The 16,929-nt window shown below is 39.5% G+C and overlaps 1 protein-coding gene across 1 annotated transcript in view; it reads right to left on the bottom strand.

The window, feature by feature from the left end:
• PARG (poly(ADP-ribose) glycohydrolase) overlaps positions 1–16,929 on the bottom strand; it is a 69,191-nt gene that overhangs the window by 49,207 nt on the left and 3,055 nt on the right. The window contains exons 3-7 of the mRNA XM_083614643.1: positions 15,378–16,379; positions 13,361–13,544; positions 12,379–12,501; positions 9,658–9,741; positions 3,794–3,868 (exon numbers count right to left, since the gene is read on the bottom strand). Of these exons, the coding sequence (XP_083470769.1) occupies positions 3,794–3,868; positions 9,658–9,741; positions 12,379–12,501; positions 13,361–13,544; positions 15,378–16,379 (1,468 nt within the window). The remainder of the gene's footprint in view (positions 1–3,793; positions 3,869–9,657; positions 9,742–12,378; positions 12,502–13,360; positions 13,545–15,377; positions 16,380–16,929) is intronic.

The raw sequence follows: 16,929 nt of genomic DNA, 5'->3' as shown, positions 1-16,929 counted from the left end.
CATTATAAACTTGGCATTTGGTTAAGGGGGCATGTCACAAACTTGAATTGCATATGACGTTAATCTTCTCCTAGTGACTCCCAAGGAACTTTAAGCTCACCCAGTGCTTGTGTAAGGCTACTGATGGCTCCTTATCATTGTTGACTTATTTCAAGTCGACAATAAATCCTTATGTGTCTCATTAATAGGACCAGCTCTGGGAGCTAAATTAAAATGGAAAGGGATCCTAATAGCATGGAGGCCAAAGGTTCTTCCATCTCTTATTTATGACTAGAGAATAATCAAGGCTGGACTGTGTACATTCATCAGAAAGAATTAACGGGCAACATAGGCCAACAATGATCATTACTTTTGAAAAGCAATACTACTATAAAATAAGATACACCCTTAAAAAAAACCCAACCAGGCACTATTCACTTAATGCTGCTCCTTGTGAATAGCAAAAAAATGCACTATTTCATTAATTTACCTTTCATTTATATAACTGCTAAACATCAGAGAAGAATGAAAAATAAATCTTTGATTAAAGATACAGGCTTCTAAAAGCATTCATTAGTACTGATGATCTTTATTCTGTAACTTATTGGAAATCTATTACAATTCCTTTGGGAGGAGAAACTGCCAAATTAAGTGAACTGATACATTAGGAATATAAATTATTAGAGTAAATGTTTGAGATTTAATTTAGTGGAACGTGACACAAGTGAGCCATAAAATACAGCTCATTACTTCCAGCAGCAGGTAAAAGGAAAACCAACATTAGCAGATTAGATTGATTGATTGATAAGATGTCATTTTTACTAAAATAGATTATATTCTCATCTTTAGAGGACTTTACTGAAAGAAAATAGCTGCTAGTACATAGCTACAAAATATCTTGCTCAAATGCTAGTGGAAAGGTTTGCACAATGCTATTATTAGTAAGTTCCACAGCAGTTCTCCTGTTTCCTCAAGCAGAAGTACATATTTGGATTTAGTATCACTTTATCACTCAACATTCTAATTTAGGTATACGTACTACCCTGAGGACAAATATCATTTTGAGGAGCCACTGCCATCACCAACCTCCTTTCTGCAGTACTGTACATAGGACATACCTTAGCTGAATGCGTCTGAGGTGGATTTGTAGTAGACAACACAACTCTAACTCAGTTCTTTACTCTTCACATCAGACTCCCGTTTCTTATCATAGGCACCTCCATAGTCCACTTAATATTCCTTCACAAAACAGGCTCAAACAATCCAACAGGCCTCAACTGCAACATAGACAAAATTCCATTCCACCCCTACTACTCATACAAAGACCTCCTGGGCATGACCAGAAGATACCTCCTATTACATAAGAGCATCTGTGCCTTCATATATACTTTCCTTGTTTGAGGGCTAACCCCCCAACAAAAAAATACCCAACCCCCCTCTAGCCCTTCATAGTCTAATAACCTAATAAACTGTGGACATTTTAATTGTGCATGTACACACATACAGAGATTCTGCCCCCCTAATGTCCTGATGGATTAGATCCAACATCTAGTCCATCACCCTATTTCCAACGGTGGCCACAAGCAGGACCTAAGCACACTGGTCCTCTTCCTTTCATCTTCTCCAGCAACTGATAATTTAGATACTTCCAGGGTCGGAAACAGCATGTAACAAACCATGATACTGAGACTAGGAGCCATCAATATCCTTACCTTCCATTAATTTGTAGAATTTTCTTTTAAGGCCATCGAAGTTGGTGGGCATCACCATCTCTTGTGGTAGCAAATTCACAATTTAACTAACTGCTATGCAAAGTGCTTTCTATTCCTTTCCTGAATCTTCTACCACTCAGCTTCATAATATTCTAATATTTGAAGAGGGAAAGGACTTCTCCTAAGCTACGTTCCCCACATAATTGTATACACCTCTAATATGTCCCCCACTTACTCACTTTTTTCTGAATTAAAAAGCCCCAAACACTAACTTCTACTCATAGGAGAGCTTCAACAGCCCCCTGACCACTGTGGTTTCTCTTTTCTACAATCATATAAACACTAATCACAAGGGCTAGAAACTTCTTCATTTGTATTAAAAACCAAAAAAAGGTAGTAGATAGAAGATAGAAGATGCCATGGAATCTGGCATTTTGGGGTCACAGTTTATTATCTACAGAGTGATCACAGTTACACGGATTTTAAGAATTGTACAGCGGTACTTTACTATTCTCCCTTGTCCCCTGTCCAGCCAGTTCTCTGATTTGAACTATTAGTCTCCCAAGCAAAAGGAAGCTAAGTCTACATGAAACATATTGCCTTAATAAGAGTAGAAGACGAACAAGTCAAAGCATCAGCTATTGCTGAAGCTCTGTCAGCTTGCAGTATCACTGGGATCAAACTCTGCATTTCACTCCAGCTGGCATGTTCAAGTTAATCGGCAATCATCTCCATTTAGTCCCCAAGGAAACTCTATTTCCATTCAATAGCTAGCATGCTCTGGAACTGCAAAGCTTTCGGCAGCTGCCTTGGTAATTAACAGAATACCTCAAAGCTTTTGCAGTACTTAACTCTTATGCATAAGGTCAATTCTCTTTAAAATACATGCCTGAACAAGTCAATATAGTTCTTCAGTTTTTGAAGGATAGACAGAAGTAATTCAAAGCTGTCAGTTAACTGTGCGAGGGTTTTGTGCATGTGCAAGTATGCAAACGAAAAGATGGTTAAATAGGTCACCACCTTTTCTTCTAGTTTTAATCATTCAAGTAATGTCATGTGACCCAGTAATCATTTGAATGTGTCACTCTAGCTTTACTCCTTAAATTTCTAAGACATTTCAAAATAATTCAAAATAATTTACTATTCTAATAAACCAGAAAACATCACCATTCTCTTTTTACTGAACCCTTACTCCCTCTTCTACAAAGGCCACTGAAACCATATACTACTCTCTTTGGATGACATTCTCAACCCAATCCATCATATTCTTAAACTTTTAAGTGTCTCTTGCATGCTTTATTGCCACTTATAAGTGTCTCCTGTGTTTAACATTAGTTTAAAATACACAACTGCATTTTTAATAATAGAAAGGGGAAAGATGGTGGTCACATCCTTCTACTTTTCAGTATTAATTAGTGGAATCAAAAACAAAATGAAATATTTTCGAATAGTACAGCCTCCGTCGTTTCTTAGTTTTGTCCAATTTCACTAAGTACTCACTCAGGTGATGGATGTTACTGGAGAAATGTGCTGTATGTTTAACTGAGACATCACACCAAGTATGGTTTATGCTAACCATCGTTTAAAAAGAAAAACTATTGTTTTAGCATCCAAATATAAAGCAGGCAAACCATAGTTTAGGACAAGTCTGCTTCTGTGTTTCACCATCCCAAAACTTAATTCTTTTCTCCATGGTAAAAGAACACCTGGAGGGAAGCAATTGTATTAACTACGACTTGTCAATTCAGGCATCACGTTAATCTGAATTTAGTTAAAACTATGATTTGTAAACCCACTTCAAATCATGGTTTCCAATTCTGGTTTGAGGGCCAATCACAAACTATGGTCTGTCAATTAAGAGCTCATGCCAAACCATACTTAAAACTTGTTTAGCCATTATCGGCTACAAAGTCTTAATTGAGTCACAAAGTCTGTTCCCATTGTTCTATCTATAATTATCGCTTCTGCACATGCTTCACTAAGTGCATTCACTTATTTACTGGTTAACATTACAAATAAATTATATTACAATAATGACAAAGAAACAAATAATGACAAAATATATATTTATTTCATTTTCCAATATGAAAAACACTTGTTACCTTATCACAGAACTCAGTAAGGGCTGTGAAGTCCCATTTCTTGGCATATGCAACATTATATCTGAGAATAGCTTCCTATGAAACAAAAAGTGATAAAAAGGTGATCAGTAGGACAACTTGAATTTTGAGAAATCAGCACCCTCTGCTGGTCCAAGTAGTTCTGGACAATTTTTCAGCAATCCTTAGAAAACATACCCTGTCACAAGAAGATAAAGGAGAAGCAAAATTTCAGCAGACACAGAGTTGCAAGAATGGACCCATTGATCCATTCAGTCCAACACCTCCCACCCTGGGACAGAATTTCCCAAATTTAATTCATTCCCAGCAAAGGCCAATCCAACCCTTATTCTGGTAAAATCTTACCAATACTGTAGTAAGTTCAGAATTTATTTTCTTCAGTTACATACCTTTTACTGCTATTGATTTTAGTAATGGCACTTATTTTCAAAATCTTTGGTCAGTCTGATTTTCACAATTTGTGCTGATTTCATCTCTTTTTAATTCAGATTTTCTAATTATACACGTAATCATACAGAAAGGCTCTTAAACAGGTTCGTTACCACAGTGCACGCAGAATAGTGTAATCAATACGTGGCAGTATTTCCTTTCCAGAAATTCCCTCCATCTCACCCCCAATAACTTTTAAAATTCCATTAAGTTCAAAATGCAGTCTGGGGATTTAGCATGAGAGCTTTTTAAACAGGGAATGCTGCCAGCCTGCATAAGCTAGTCTCCCCTCCCCACCCCCACCCCAATACACATTTAGCCTCTGATAAGCTTTTGTGCCAAATCTCCAACCAGCTTTTTATGTTATATGTTTTCTTTTGTTTATAACTCTGCTATTTCATGCAAAGAGCTCCAACCAGGTGCCCTGGAACCAATTCTCCTTGGGTTTCAGCCAAGGTGGGAACTGTATGTATTAAAACCTCAATGGTCATCACAACCCAGATTCTGCTCGGACATAAAAATAATGTCATATCAGAGACTCAGACCTATGTCACTGTCTATTACACCGCTCCCCAATTTTCTTAACTCCCACTATCTCTGCAACATGTCCCTAAGGGTCACTCTTTTGACCCTTTTGAATGAGAACATGAAGTGACCGTCTGTTACATTGTGATTGGAATGTTGAGGTCTTAGATATATGTTAAATGTTCATAAGTGTACCAACCAAGCAAAATCATTTTGATTCCCAAACTGAGCAAATGTTTTCTCTGCAAGGTCCAAGTGGGAAACCTCCCCATTGTCTCTTTCCTCACAAATCCTTTTAAGATTTAAGACTTAAGATATGAATAGGGTGTGAGCCTGTGACCTGAGTATTTATCATTACAAAAGACTGGCCAGGCTCCCCAGGGTATCCAATCAAGTAACCTGCCAGACAGGAGATAAGACAGGAGAAAAGCAACATTCAAATTTCTGTTTTAGACTGCCTTTTCTGTGATGTTGGTATGATGTATCTGGGGGGTGGTCTTAGGTTACACCCCTTCTGTGATGTATGTATGATGTATGGAGGGGTGGTCTTGAGCTCCAGGGCAGGGAATTTAAAATGTCTACATAAGGCCTTGCGCGCCATTGTTCTGGGTTCCTCCTCCCTCCCGTGTGGTGAGGGAGGACCCTGTTGCAACAGATCAATAAAGATCAGGCTTACTAGCTGCTTTGTTTCTCAATATTCTCTGGTTGGCCTCTGTGTTATTTTCTCCTACCAATAGGGAACCTACGTAAGGACTCTATATGGGCTCTTGGATACCCCATAAGAGAAAAAGGGCAGATTTTTGTTTACAACAACATAGAGTTTCCTCAGGCAAGATGGGGAAAAAATGCTGACAAAGTATACTATGCAATGCAATAGCATACAGACTGTCCAATAAAACAGTCTATTTGTACTAATCATTCTCAAAGTGCAGCACAGCAATATTTCACTGTGCTATCTTTCATGCTGTAGGATCTTGCAAAATTGATGGATGTTCATTTAACTGTGAAGCATGTAGTCATTCATTTGAGTTCCACTTCATCAACATCTTGAACCACCTACCCCTTTTCTAGCAACTGTATCAAGATGGGGTCAAACAGTTATTTCTATAGATGACAGGATAGGAATACAATCATAAATGGAAGGATGCCAGACTGCCTTACAGAGATGTTAGCACAGGTGTGATCAATTTCAATTTTCAAGCCTCTTTTTATCTTCTGTCCTGCAAACTCAGGCCACCATCAACCTTGATAGCAGGTTTTTTCCTTTATTGTTATTTATTATTTAAGCAGGTATAAATTTATAAATTTATTATTTAAGCAGGTATTTTGCTTTATTGTCATTGGTAGGCACCTAAGAAACACTGAAAACCCCATAATTCAACACCACTTGCATTACAAAGGACCTTGAGCTACAATAATAATTGTGTCCCATTTAGAAAAGGTATTTTCTCTATATTGGTAGTACATGAATAAGGATGCCAGGCAACTTTGAGTAGAATGAGCTTCTGTCATATAGGCAAAATTATCGAGTTACTTTTTATTCTTTACACATTACTAAAGCACTAGTGTCACAACACTAACAGAACTACTCATTCATAAAAGAACTGATCAGGTATTACATTTCTTTGCCTTCCCAGAAGATTGTGCTGACACAACCATTTAGGCATTTTGAAATCAATTATTGGAGGGTTATTGAGTTGGGGGGGTATTGGGTTGTTGTTTTTATTTTGATTATATATTTTGTGGTTTTGTGTTCTGGTTTTGTTCTGTGAGCTGCCCTGAGACCTTCAGGTATAGGGCAGTATATAAATTCAATGAATAAATATTTACTATTATATCACACAAACCAACTTAAATTTGTCTACACCAACTCTGGCTGCAGGGCAGAATGCAACGGAAAATGATGCTGCCACCTTGCTGAAGCTAAACATATATGGGTCTTGGCTGTGCCTGCATGGCAGACCAACCTGTTCTGAGAATCTTGGAAGCTCAAATTAAGAATACTTAAAGAAAAAAACAATTTTTTCCATGAGGATTATCAGCTTTAAATTCCACCATAATGGATTAAACATTCCAGCATGGTGAATGGGCTATAGCAAGGACTTAACAAGAACCACACATTGCTGTAAAAAACAAAGAGAGAACATGCTGTAATTATAAGCACATACTCTACACACCCAGTTTCTGTTTTTTCCAACAAAAGAAGTATACTGACATACATAGGAAGACAGCAGCACCTACAGGAAATTTATTTAATATACTTTCAGTGATTTTGACCAGTTAAGCTTTTAACTGGAAGCTTATGTACACCTTCCAGTTAAAGGTAAAGGTACCCCTGACTGTTAGGTCTAGTTGTGGATGACTCTGGGGTTGCACACTCATCTCGCTCTAGAGGCTGAGGGAGCCAGCGTTTTTCTGCAGACAGCTTCCAGGTCATGTGGCTAGCATGAGTAAGCAGCTTCTGGCGAACCAGAGCAGCGCACGGAAATGCCGTTTACCTTCCCACCGGAGCAGTACCTATTTAAAATGGTGCCTCTGGATGCGAATGGGATCCGTTCCGGAGCCCCGTTCGCATCTTGAAGCAAACACAACCCACGCCTGCGAGTGCGCGGGTTGTGATTCGCCGTGTCTGCACATGCGTGTAACGTCATTTTGAGTGTCTGCACACGTGCGAGCGGCAAAACCCGGAAGTAATGCATTCTGTTACTTCCGGGTCGCTGCAGAGCGCAACCCGAAAATCTGAGGTATGACTGTATCTATGTGCACTTGACGTGCTTTAGAACTGCTAACACCTTCCAGTTACTTTGTACTAACTCAATAATTTCCTGGTTCAAAAGGCAGCTGGGCAATTGCTGCTAATACATAGTGGTTTATGTGAAACAACAAGTTATTTGCAAGTATTAGTTTTTCCAGTTTCTAAATGGCCTAATATTTTTAGGAGATAAGAAACCTTTGCACAAAGTGACTATTCTCCACAGATCAACATAAACATTTCACTGCTTTCTCTATATGTCACTGGTTTCCAGTTAACTGGGGGGTCACATCCTGACCTAAGGTGGGTTGTATTGTGATGTCATACCACTTTTATTATTATGCTTTTAAGACAAAGAGAGGTCAGTATCCCTTTACTTTTCATAGTTGTATAGAGGATGGAATTTCAACTATAGCATTTCTCACTACCTGCCAAAATTTCTTCTTCTATACAACACTGGAGGTAAAAGGTTTTTGTCCTTTGCATCTGGAAAAAAGAAGAAAAAAAGATGGACATGTATAATAAAATATTCAACATGTCTCCCCTGTTGCAGATAAAAGATCTAGTTATGAAAAGGAGACTGATAATTAACATAGATATTGAAAATGAGATCCTTCAGTTAAAAGACAAATGAAGCATGACAACAGTTGTGGGCTTGTTTTGGCTTAGATTGCTGTGACACAGGAACAGTATTCTAGCTAAAAAGGACAAAAGGGAAGCTGAATCTTACTCACAGTTCTAATCAGGGCTTTTTTCCACTGGAACTCACCAGAACCCAGTTCCAGCACCTCTCAGATGGGCACCATTGCCATTATAAGAGAACTCACAGTGCCATTATAAGAACTCACGGTGAGTTCTGGCACCTCTTTTTTTTCTCTTAGAAAAAAAGCACTGGATCCAATGCTTTTGCAGGTTCAGATAGTCAACTGGTTGAATTGCTCTACAGGAATTAAAAGTGCTATTGACAGGATCTGTTTAATTTTAAAACCACTGAAAAATTTAGTATTTAAAAGTGTTTTTCATGGATACTGGTGCCAAGCATTTTATTCATTCTAATGTAAAGAGATATTATTTTTAAAAATACTATATAATCAGACCACACAATTCTACTTGTTATGCATCTGATGCAACTGTAAATAGAAGCCCTAAAAGGTGATTGGTATGGGACACGGGTGGCACTGTGGGTTAAACCACAGAGCCTAGGACTTGCCAATCAGAAGGTCGGCGGTTTGAATCCCCGTGACGGGGTGAGCTCCTGTTGCTCGGTCCGTGCTCCTGCCAACCTAGCAGTTCAAAAGCACGTCAAAGTGCAAGTAGATAAATAGGTACCGCTCCGGCGGGAAGGTAAACGGTGTTCCCGTGCGCTGCTCTGGTTCACCAGAAGCGGCTTAGTCATGCTGGCCACATGACCCGGAAGCTGTACGCCGGCTCCCTCGGCCAATAAAGCGAGATGAGCACTGCAACCCCAGAGTCGGCCACAACTGGACCTAATGGTCAGGGGCTAAAAGGTGATTGAGTTGAAACATGAGAAATATCATTGTACTTTCACCTGTTCTTAAACAACCTGTTTGGAGGAAACTAGCAGAGGAATATTTGCTCAGTTTTAGAATTTCCCCAAAGAGTTCCAAACTTTTGATTTTGTTAAGCCACCCAAATCATAGGCTGTATGTACCTTGCCAGTTGCCAAGATAGGAGGAAATGGTAGCAAATCTGATGGTTTGGGTAATCAGCAGTTCAAACATGTCACCTCTCCAAATCATGAAGTCAACTGGATATCCTCACGCTTTGGGGAGTGCAAAAATGTAACCATACTAAATCAGGTCATCCACTCTCTAATATTGTTAAGTGGAAACTTCCAACATTTCCAATTTTCTTACTATGCCAATAGATAGAAATCTCTTTGATGAAACCATTATTTCAAACTGGCTTTCAAACCAGTTTGTTAGCTCAGATGATAAGGTAAGTTATGGTTAGGCAAAACTGAAGAGAAAGTTTCCAAATTCCTCTTAGCCACAGTGCCGGAGGAGGAAAGGGGACCTACCTGCATATGTTGGTTCACATCATGCTAAATTATAGTTTAGCATGACAACCAAATGCAGCCAATTGTTTTTTTAAAAAGCATAGTGTTTTTCCGCCTTACCTTCAAATCACGGGAGCTGGTGAACTTCTTAAGCAGTGAAGTCTGGATTAATTCCCATCGACTCCCAGCAGTTCTTTCACCATTCTTAAGAAAGAAAATAATATTTAAGATTCAGCTTAGAAAATTATATTCAGGCTCACAACTAACAGGAAAATAATAGTGAATTGGAATAGAATGATTGCCTACTTGGTAATTGTGTCACAATTATGGAGGAAAAGAGGAGAGATCTATTGGTTCAGCTTTAGAATTCACAGGAGTCCATAAACTGAAATTTGATACGGTAGCCAACAATTATTTTCATTAACTAGTGGGTATACTATAGATGCACTTCTTAGCACATGCAATGTGTCTTACCCTTTGGCCTGAGCAAATACAGCCTGCTGCTCACAGAGAATACAGGATGAAGACTTACAGGGCAAATGGAATACCTTCCCTAAAAGCCTGACTCTCTCAAAGGCTCTTTCCAAAAAATTAAGACTGCACTCATCTCTCTAGGAGCTGTACATAGTTAAGACTCCCACTTTGCAAAATACAACCCTTGTTTTCCCCTCAACTCTAACTCAGCAGCAATTCATAATTAATATTGTCTCACACAGACCTTTCCAACTTTCCTGCCATAGGAAGAGTCATAGAATCGTAGAGTTGGAAGGGATACCAAGGGTCATCTAGTCCAACCCCCTGCAATGAAGGAATATCTGCTAAAGCATCCATGACAGATGGCCATCTAACCTCTACTTAAAATCCTCCAAGGAAGAGTCCACAACCTCCAAAGGGAGACTGTTCCATGGCTGAACAACTCTTACTGTTCTTCATTCTTTACACCAGGGTAGGCACCCTAAGACCCGGGGGCCGGATGCGGCCCAAACACCTTCTCAATCTGGCACTCGGATGGTCTGGGAATCAGTGTGTTCCCCTGCTTTACACACATCCCCTAACACAAAGCTTTATTTATTTTGAGAAACAATACAATATGTTTTCATGGCTAAAAAGACAAGTAGTGAATACCATCCTTTTTCCCACAAAACAAAAAATAAAGTCCACTCCAGGTTTTTCTGCTGAAGACCCTTTCCTATAGCAGCTACAGATAGCTTTTTCTTCAATCAACCTTGTAAGAACAATGCTGAAAGGATTGATGGAAAATGTCTAATTTCATCCCTCCTCCAGAGGAAAAATTGAGGCCAGTTACAAGTGGACTCTGATACCTGAAGAAGAGCTGAGGGACTGGCGTTCGGCTCTGGTAAGGTGGGGGCAAAGAGGAGAGCTGCAGACATAGGTAAGCACAGAAGCAAGAACAAGGACTGAGGAAAATAAAATGCCGCAGCTAGTTCCCATTCAGTCAGTGAATCAGATGACTATGGGGAGATGTGGCAGAATAAGTGATTCAGCAGCAGAGGTTGATCCAACATCATAGTTTAGCTACTAATAGGGAAAATGCCAGCATGTTTAAACAAACAAAAACAAAGGGGGGATATCAGGAAAGGAGACTACACACTAATTATAGCATTAAATTATTGGTCACCATGGTATCAATGTTTGCGGACCCTTGAAATGCTTGGCTTTCACACATTTTTTCTGAAAGCTGTACAAGTACACTCAAGTTGGCTCTAAAGTAAGGTAAGGTGACTCTTCCAAAGATCAGGTATATCAAACAACTCAGTACTCAGCATTTTTTTGCCTTTGTGGACTCTAGAAAAATAAACTGTATATACATCAGAATGACAACAAAGGTCTTCCATACAGCAAAATAGTATGATTATATGGTGTCTTTGTCTTTATGCTTAGTGAAGTCATTTAACAGCGGATTCAGGAAGGACAAAAAGGAAGTACTTCTTCACATGCCACATAATTAATCAAGGGCTTCACTATCAACAAAACGTGGAGATTTCCAGTAGCTTAATCAAATTAATGGGGAACCGTCCACTATATACAGAAGCAAGTTTGCTGAATATCATACACTAGCAACAAAGGGGGAGAATCAATCTCATGTCCTGCTTTTTGGAGGAATCAAACTGGCCACTGACGCAATGAGAACACTAGATTGACTACATGACTCATAAAAGCAACTCTCATGCTTTTGAAATCTTCCACTGCTCTGTCTGTAATGTTCTATGAACCTCTGGAAATCCTTTCTACACTGTAAAATCAACTGCCGTGAACCTTTGGGATGGGGAAGCTATACTTTTAAAAAATTAAAAGTAAGTGTGGAATTACAAAAAACCAATATCACCTCGAACTCTACCATAAGCCCAAGTAGCTAATGAACAGCTTCTAATATTTAGATATAATTATTTGGCTCAAAGTTTGTTCATTTGTTGCCCTGTGAAATAGAATAGCTTGGAACCATGGATTTTTGTAGCCCATGGAAATATATTGGAATGCACCTACCGTGTTAACTTTCTCAATGCAAGCCACGGTAGCGAGAAGTAAGGGTCGTTTATGGCAACTATCTTCACTCATAATACAAACACTTTATCAGTGCTAAGCAATCATATTTAAAAGTAGCAGGCAGGAAAATGAGCTGTCATTCTGTCACACAATTATCTGGATTCACACACTAAATGTAGTGCAATACATCACATGCATTAGAATAGCTATCAGACTTGAACAAATAGTCTAAAACCACAATAATTTATGATTATGAATTTAGAGCATAACTAAGAAACTTGGTGGAGTTTTTAGCCTGACAAAAGTTTTATAGCCCAAATTTTTAGCATGCCTTACCTCATCTTCTACTGGATATAAATTTTGTTCTGAACAAGGCATCTTAACATGCTTATTGTCCCACAAATCCTTATAATGTGTTGGGAAAGGTTTAGGCACTTCTCCTTCCTTCAAAAGATCTACCTGCAACAGAGAAAATATGTAAGGAGCACTGCATTAAATCTTACAAAAAGGAAGAAATTACCTGTGATCTTATCTGCAAGTACAATGCACATTAAAACTTAAAATATAAATACATATCCAAAAATACACAGGCAATAATGTCCAGTCTATGCAATATGCAAGAATTTGCATTACACCAAAATTCAATTCAATCTATGCAAAAGTACAGTGGTACCTTGGTTCTTGAACCTAATCCATTCTGGGAGTCCATTCTACTCCCAAAACTGTTTGAAAACCAAGGCACAACTTCCAATTGGCTGCAGGAGCTTCCTGCACTCAAGCGGAAGCTGCATCGGATGTTCAGCTTCCGAAAAACGAAAAACGCAAACCGTTACACTTATTTCTGGGTTTGTGGCATTCGGGAGCCGATTTGTTCGACAACTAAGCCATTAGAGAACCAAGGTACCACTGTAGGTAGTTCTAACTTAGGCTGCAATGCTATGCAGAGCTACTTAACAAACTGCTCTCCCTCTAGAAGAGCAAAGAGGCAATTTTGAGCTAAGTTACAGGCGGAAACGTGTTTAAGTGCCTGCCCTCCACACTTCTGTGATCTCACTCATCCCTTCCTGAAGTGGTCGTCCTTTTAAAACAAAATATGGCAACAGGGCACGAACATTTACACCTGTGTGCAACAGGTAGTGAGCCCCTAAATGCTGCTCTTCTGAATTCTAGGGTCTACTATTCTCAAGGCATGGCGATCTAAAGACCTCCACAACCTGCTGAATCAATACTTAATCCAGACTTTATGAAGAGAACAATAACTGTCTAGCTTTAATTTACAAAGGAAGCTTTGTTGGTAAAGCAACTTGGATTTTCATACTCGGATTGTCACTGTATGATTGGCCGATGGCCTCAAATGTGGCAGACGAGTCCCACACATTGGCATTCTTCTCATCTCTTCAATTGGTGTCCCAAACCATTTTTTATTAGTTGGAAGTGGAGGAGGAGTATATTTAGCAATCTTCCTTCCTGGTCGAGGCGGCTTTAATTCACATTGTTCATTCCTGCCATTAAAATGAAAGTTAAGTTATCATCTTAAGCATGCCTTTTTTTGCTGGACAGAGACTCTCAGTGTCAAACATATGGGTTTTCTTCTCTAGATGTCTTACTAACATTCAAAACCAGTAATGCAGTATGTCTGCATCATGTAAACTAGCCTGATGCTTTTTATCTAACAGAAATAATTTCATTCTCTCCAAAATATAAACAGAGGAACTATTATTACACAGTGGGGGCAAAATATAATATTCTCAGAGGCACGTATGCTCACCCCCCCCCATAAAAATCCTTGTATTTTGGAGGGAGGGGAAGCAAAATTTGCACTGCCACACACACACACACACACACACACACACACACACAGGCTGAGCATATGAACATGCATATCATCCAGTAATGCATCATTTGGTAATACATTTCTTCTTGTAACATGACATGCAGCTCACAATTGCATGAGTGAACCACCTTTCTTGAAAAGTACTGTGTTTGAGGTGATATCAAGTAATAGGAAACAGCTATGATGTTTAATGATGTTTAATCTATGATGACTATTTCACACATCCAAGTCATCACTTGAAGTTTTTTTAAAGAAAATTAGTGTTGAGTGGTGGGTAAGGGGATTTGCTGCACACTCAAAATGCTCACCTGCTGTCCTAAAACAACGGACACATGATAAACTCAAGTGAGCATATTCAGTTAATCTTGGGAGATGTTTGCAGGATACACAAAATTTATTCATTTATGAAAATAATTTATATACAGCTCTTCAGCAGGTAGCTCCCAAAGCAGCTAACAATTTCACACACACACAACCCATAATGAAACAAATTAGCTCAGTTGGTTAAAGCATGGTGCTGATAACGCCAAGTTTGTGTGTTCAATCCCCATATTGACAGGCTGCATATTCTTGCTTTGCAGCGAGTTTGACGAGATAATCCTCAAGGTCCCTTCCAACTCTATGATTATTAACAATAATAGAATACCAACAGTCGAGCAATAAAAAACAGCAAAAGGGCAAAACATTCCATTCATGTGGAAATAGACAATCCTTTAGATACCCTAGTCACAAGCATTTTAGAGCTTTAAACATAAGCACCAACACTTTCACATGCATCAAAATGAAACTGTTTAGGACCTGTTGAGATACTATGATCCCTGTAATTCAGTGGTGGAAAATCTCCTGATGGCAGGAGCCCGTTTGGCCTGCGGAGCCATTTTATTCAAGTCACTCCAACCTGTCCTACACCTGACATCCTATAAGACAGATGCAAGGCAGGAAAGGATACGACTCCCTGCCATAAGTGGGATTTGTAGACACCACCAATCAGCAGATTGGTGGTGCATGCAAAACCCTGTACCTTTGCCTATATGGTTTGATTTCAAACTGTACAAGCAAAGGAAAACATTCCAGCTGATAACATTGCTTCTGGTGATTGTCAGATGGGTGGCCCGTTGCACTTGTCAAAATGATCCAAGGTGTGTAGAAGTCTGGATGATCCAATTTACCATCTCTGCTACAGCTGGTTCCATTTAGGCTCACAACTGTATTTTAAAGAAACTGAAGTTTCTGATCAATCTTCAAAGGCATCCCACAAAGAAGGCCTTAAGGTAGTCTAATCTGGAAGTTACCAGAGCAGTTATATCTGTCCAGTAGGAGTTGTGGTTGCTGCACAAGCCTTAGCTTATGCAATAGCTCATGTTAAAGTAACACTGAATTAGACATGTTTTTATGTCTGTTTTCATAGATGTAAAGTTTTACTATATAGACGAGAATGAAATTCTAACTGCAGTGCTACTTGAGTGCAATAGTATGGAAAGAAGAAGGGGAGACAGATTACCTTTTCTCCTCTGTCCTGGGAACCCTCATGAAATGGGAAGTAATTTTAGAGTCCTTCCTCCCACAATGTTTGGCACCTTTGCATTCTGATGACACAGCTAGTGATATCCCAGGTGATTCAGTGGGCGTTTCACCCTGTTTGACTTGATTATCCATCCCTTCCAAGTGGAGATTAAATCGAGCACCTTCACCTCTCCGGGATTGTGACTTTCTTGAATCCAGGTCAGCATCTGCCTTTCGAAACCGTGAGGATTTGTTTGGTGCTTTTGGCACATCAATGTCTTCTCGGTCCTCAAGAAGTGGACTGGTTTCTTCATCAGCCTCTGAGCCCTGACAGCTGTTTTTGGAATTATCTACATCCATTGGTGAGTCAGGTTCACTCTCTTTCTCAAAAGAAGGCGATTCCCCCCAGCATCCTTGATCTCTTTTCTGAGTGGCATACAAATCAGGTGAGCAAGCATCACAGCCTGCATCTGAAAGTGGGCTCTCAGGCACTACATCCAGCTCCTCTGTCTCAACAGCTATGCAAGTTACATGCTCAGAGTTGTAGTTCTTAAACGGCTGCAAATTTTGCAAAGTTGCTTGCCTTTCCGGATCATAGTCTTTTGATGGCTGTTTTATATTTGCTACCTTCACAGGGCTGCCTGATGAAAGTTTCCTATGAGTACAGTTTTCCTGATTTTCATTGCAACCCCGATGGGCCTGACTGCCAGTTTTATGTGTTTGATTAGCATTAGCATTTTTCAACTGGTCTCCAGTCTGGATTCCTTTCAAAGACTCTGCTTCTGAAAGCTGATCCCTACCTAGCTGCTCAGCTTCCCAATTACGCAGGGCGGCAGTCTGAGGCAAGGCCACATGCTTGGTATTCATTTCCACAGGTAATCTGGAACAGCCCTGCTGAAGAACATCCTCAGCATTTTTCACTTCTTGTTCAAAAACATTGTCTTGTTTTACAAATGTCATTTTGGGCTCTGCTTCTGTGCTGCAAGTTTTGTTTTGTGAGCTGTAAAAAGAAAAACACAAATACAAATACAAATAAAATGCTGACCCATAACCAAAGGTAAAACTGATGTTTAACTTCCCACTAATTAACGCTATAGTAACGCTTCACTATTTTAATAAAGTTGTTGCAATTCTTTGAGTCCAAGGCCATTTTCTTCAGTAGTGGCCGCACCACCTTCTTTAAGGTATCAGGCATTCCCTGTGCCCAGGGCCCACCGGCTCAACACACCCAGTTAAATTTCAGCAGCCATCAGAGGCAAGTCTCAAAAGAGCAAGTTCATGCACTGGTAACCTCAAGACTTGATAATGCAGTGCATTCAATGTGGGGCTGCCCTTGCGCCTGGTCCAGAAGCTGCAGCTGGAGGAAAATGCTGTGGCTAATAATAATAATTTATTATTTATACCCTGCCCACCTGGCTGGGTTTCCCCAGCCACTCTGGGTGGTTCCCAACAGAATTAATGATAATAATAATAAAAAAGCAATTAAACATCAGACATTAAAAGCTTCCCTAAACAGGGCTGTCTTCAGATGTCTTCTAAAAGATAGATAG

The sequence above is a fragment of the Podarcis filfolensis genome, assembly GCF_964270895.1.
Source record: "Podarcis filfolensis genome assembly, chromosome: 5".
Classification (NCBI taxonomy): Eukaryota; Metazoa; Chordata; class Lepidosauria; order Squamata; family Lacertidae; genus Podarcis; species Podarcis filfolensis.
The sequence above is the reverse complement of the archived record's forward strand: the minus strand, read 5'-3'. Positions and strand labels throughout refer to the sequence as shown.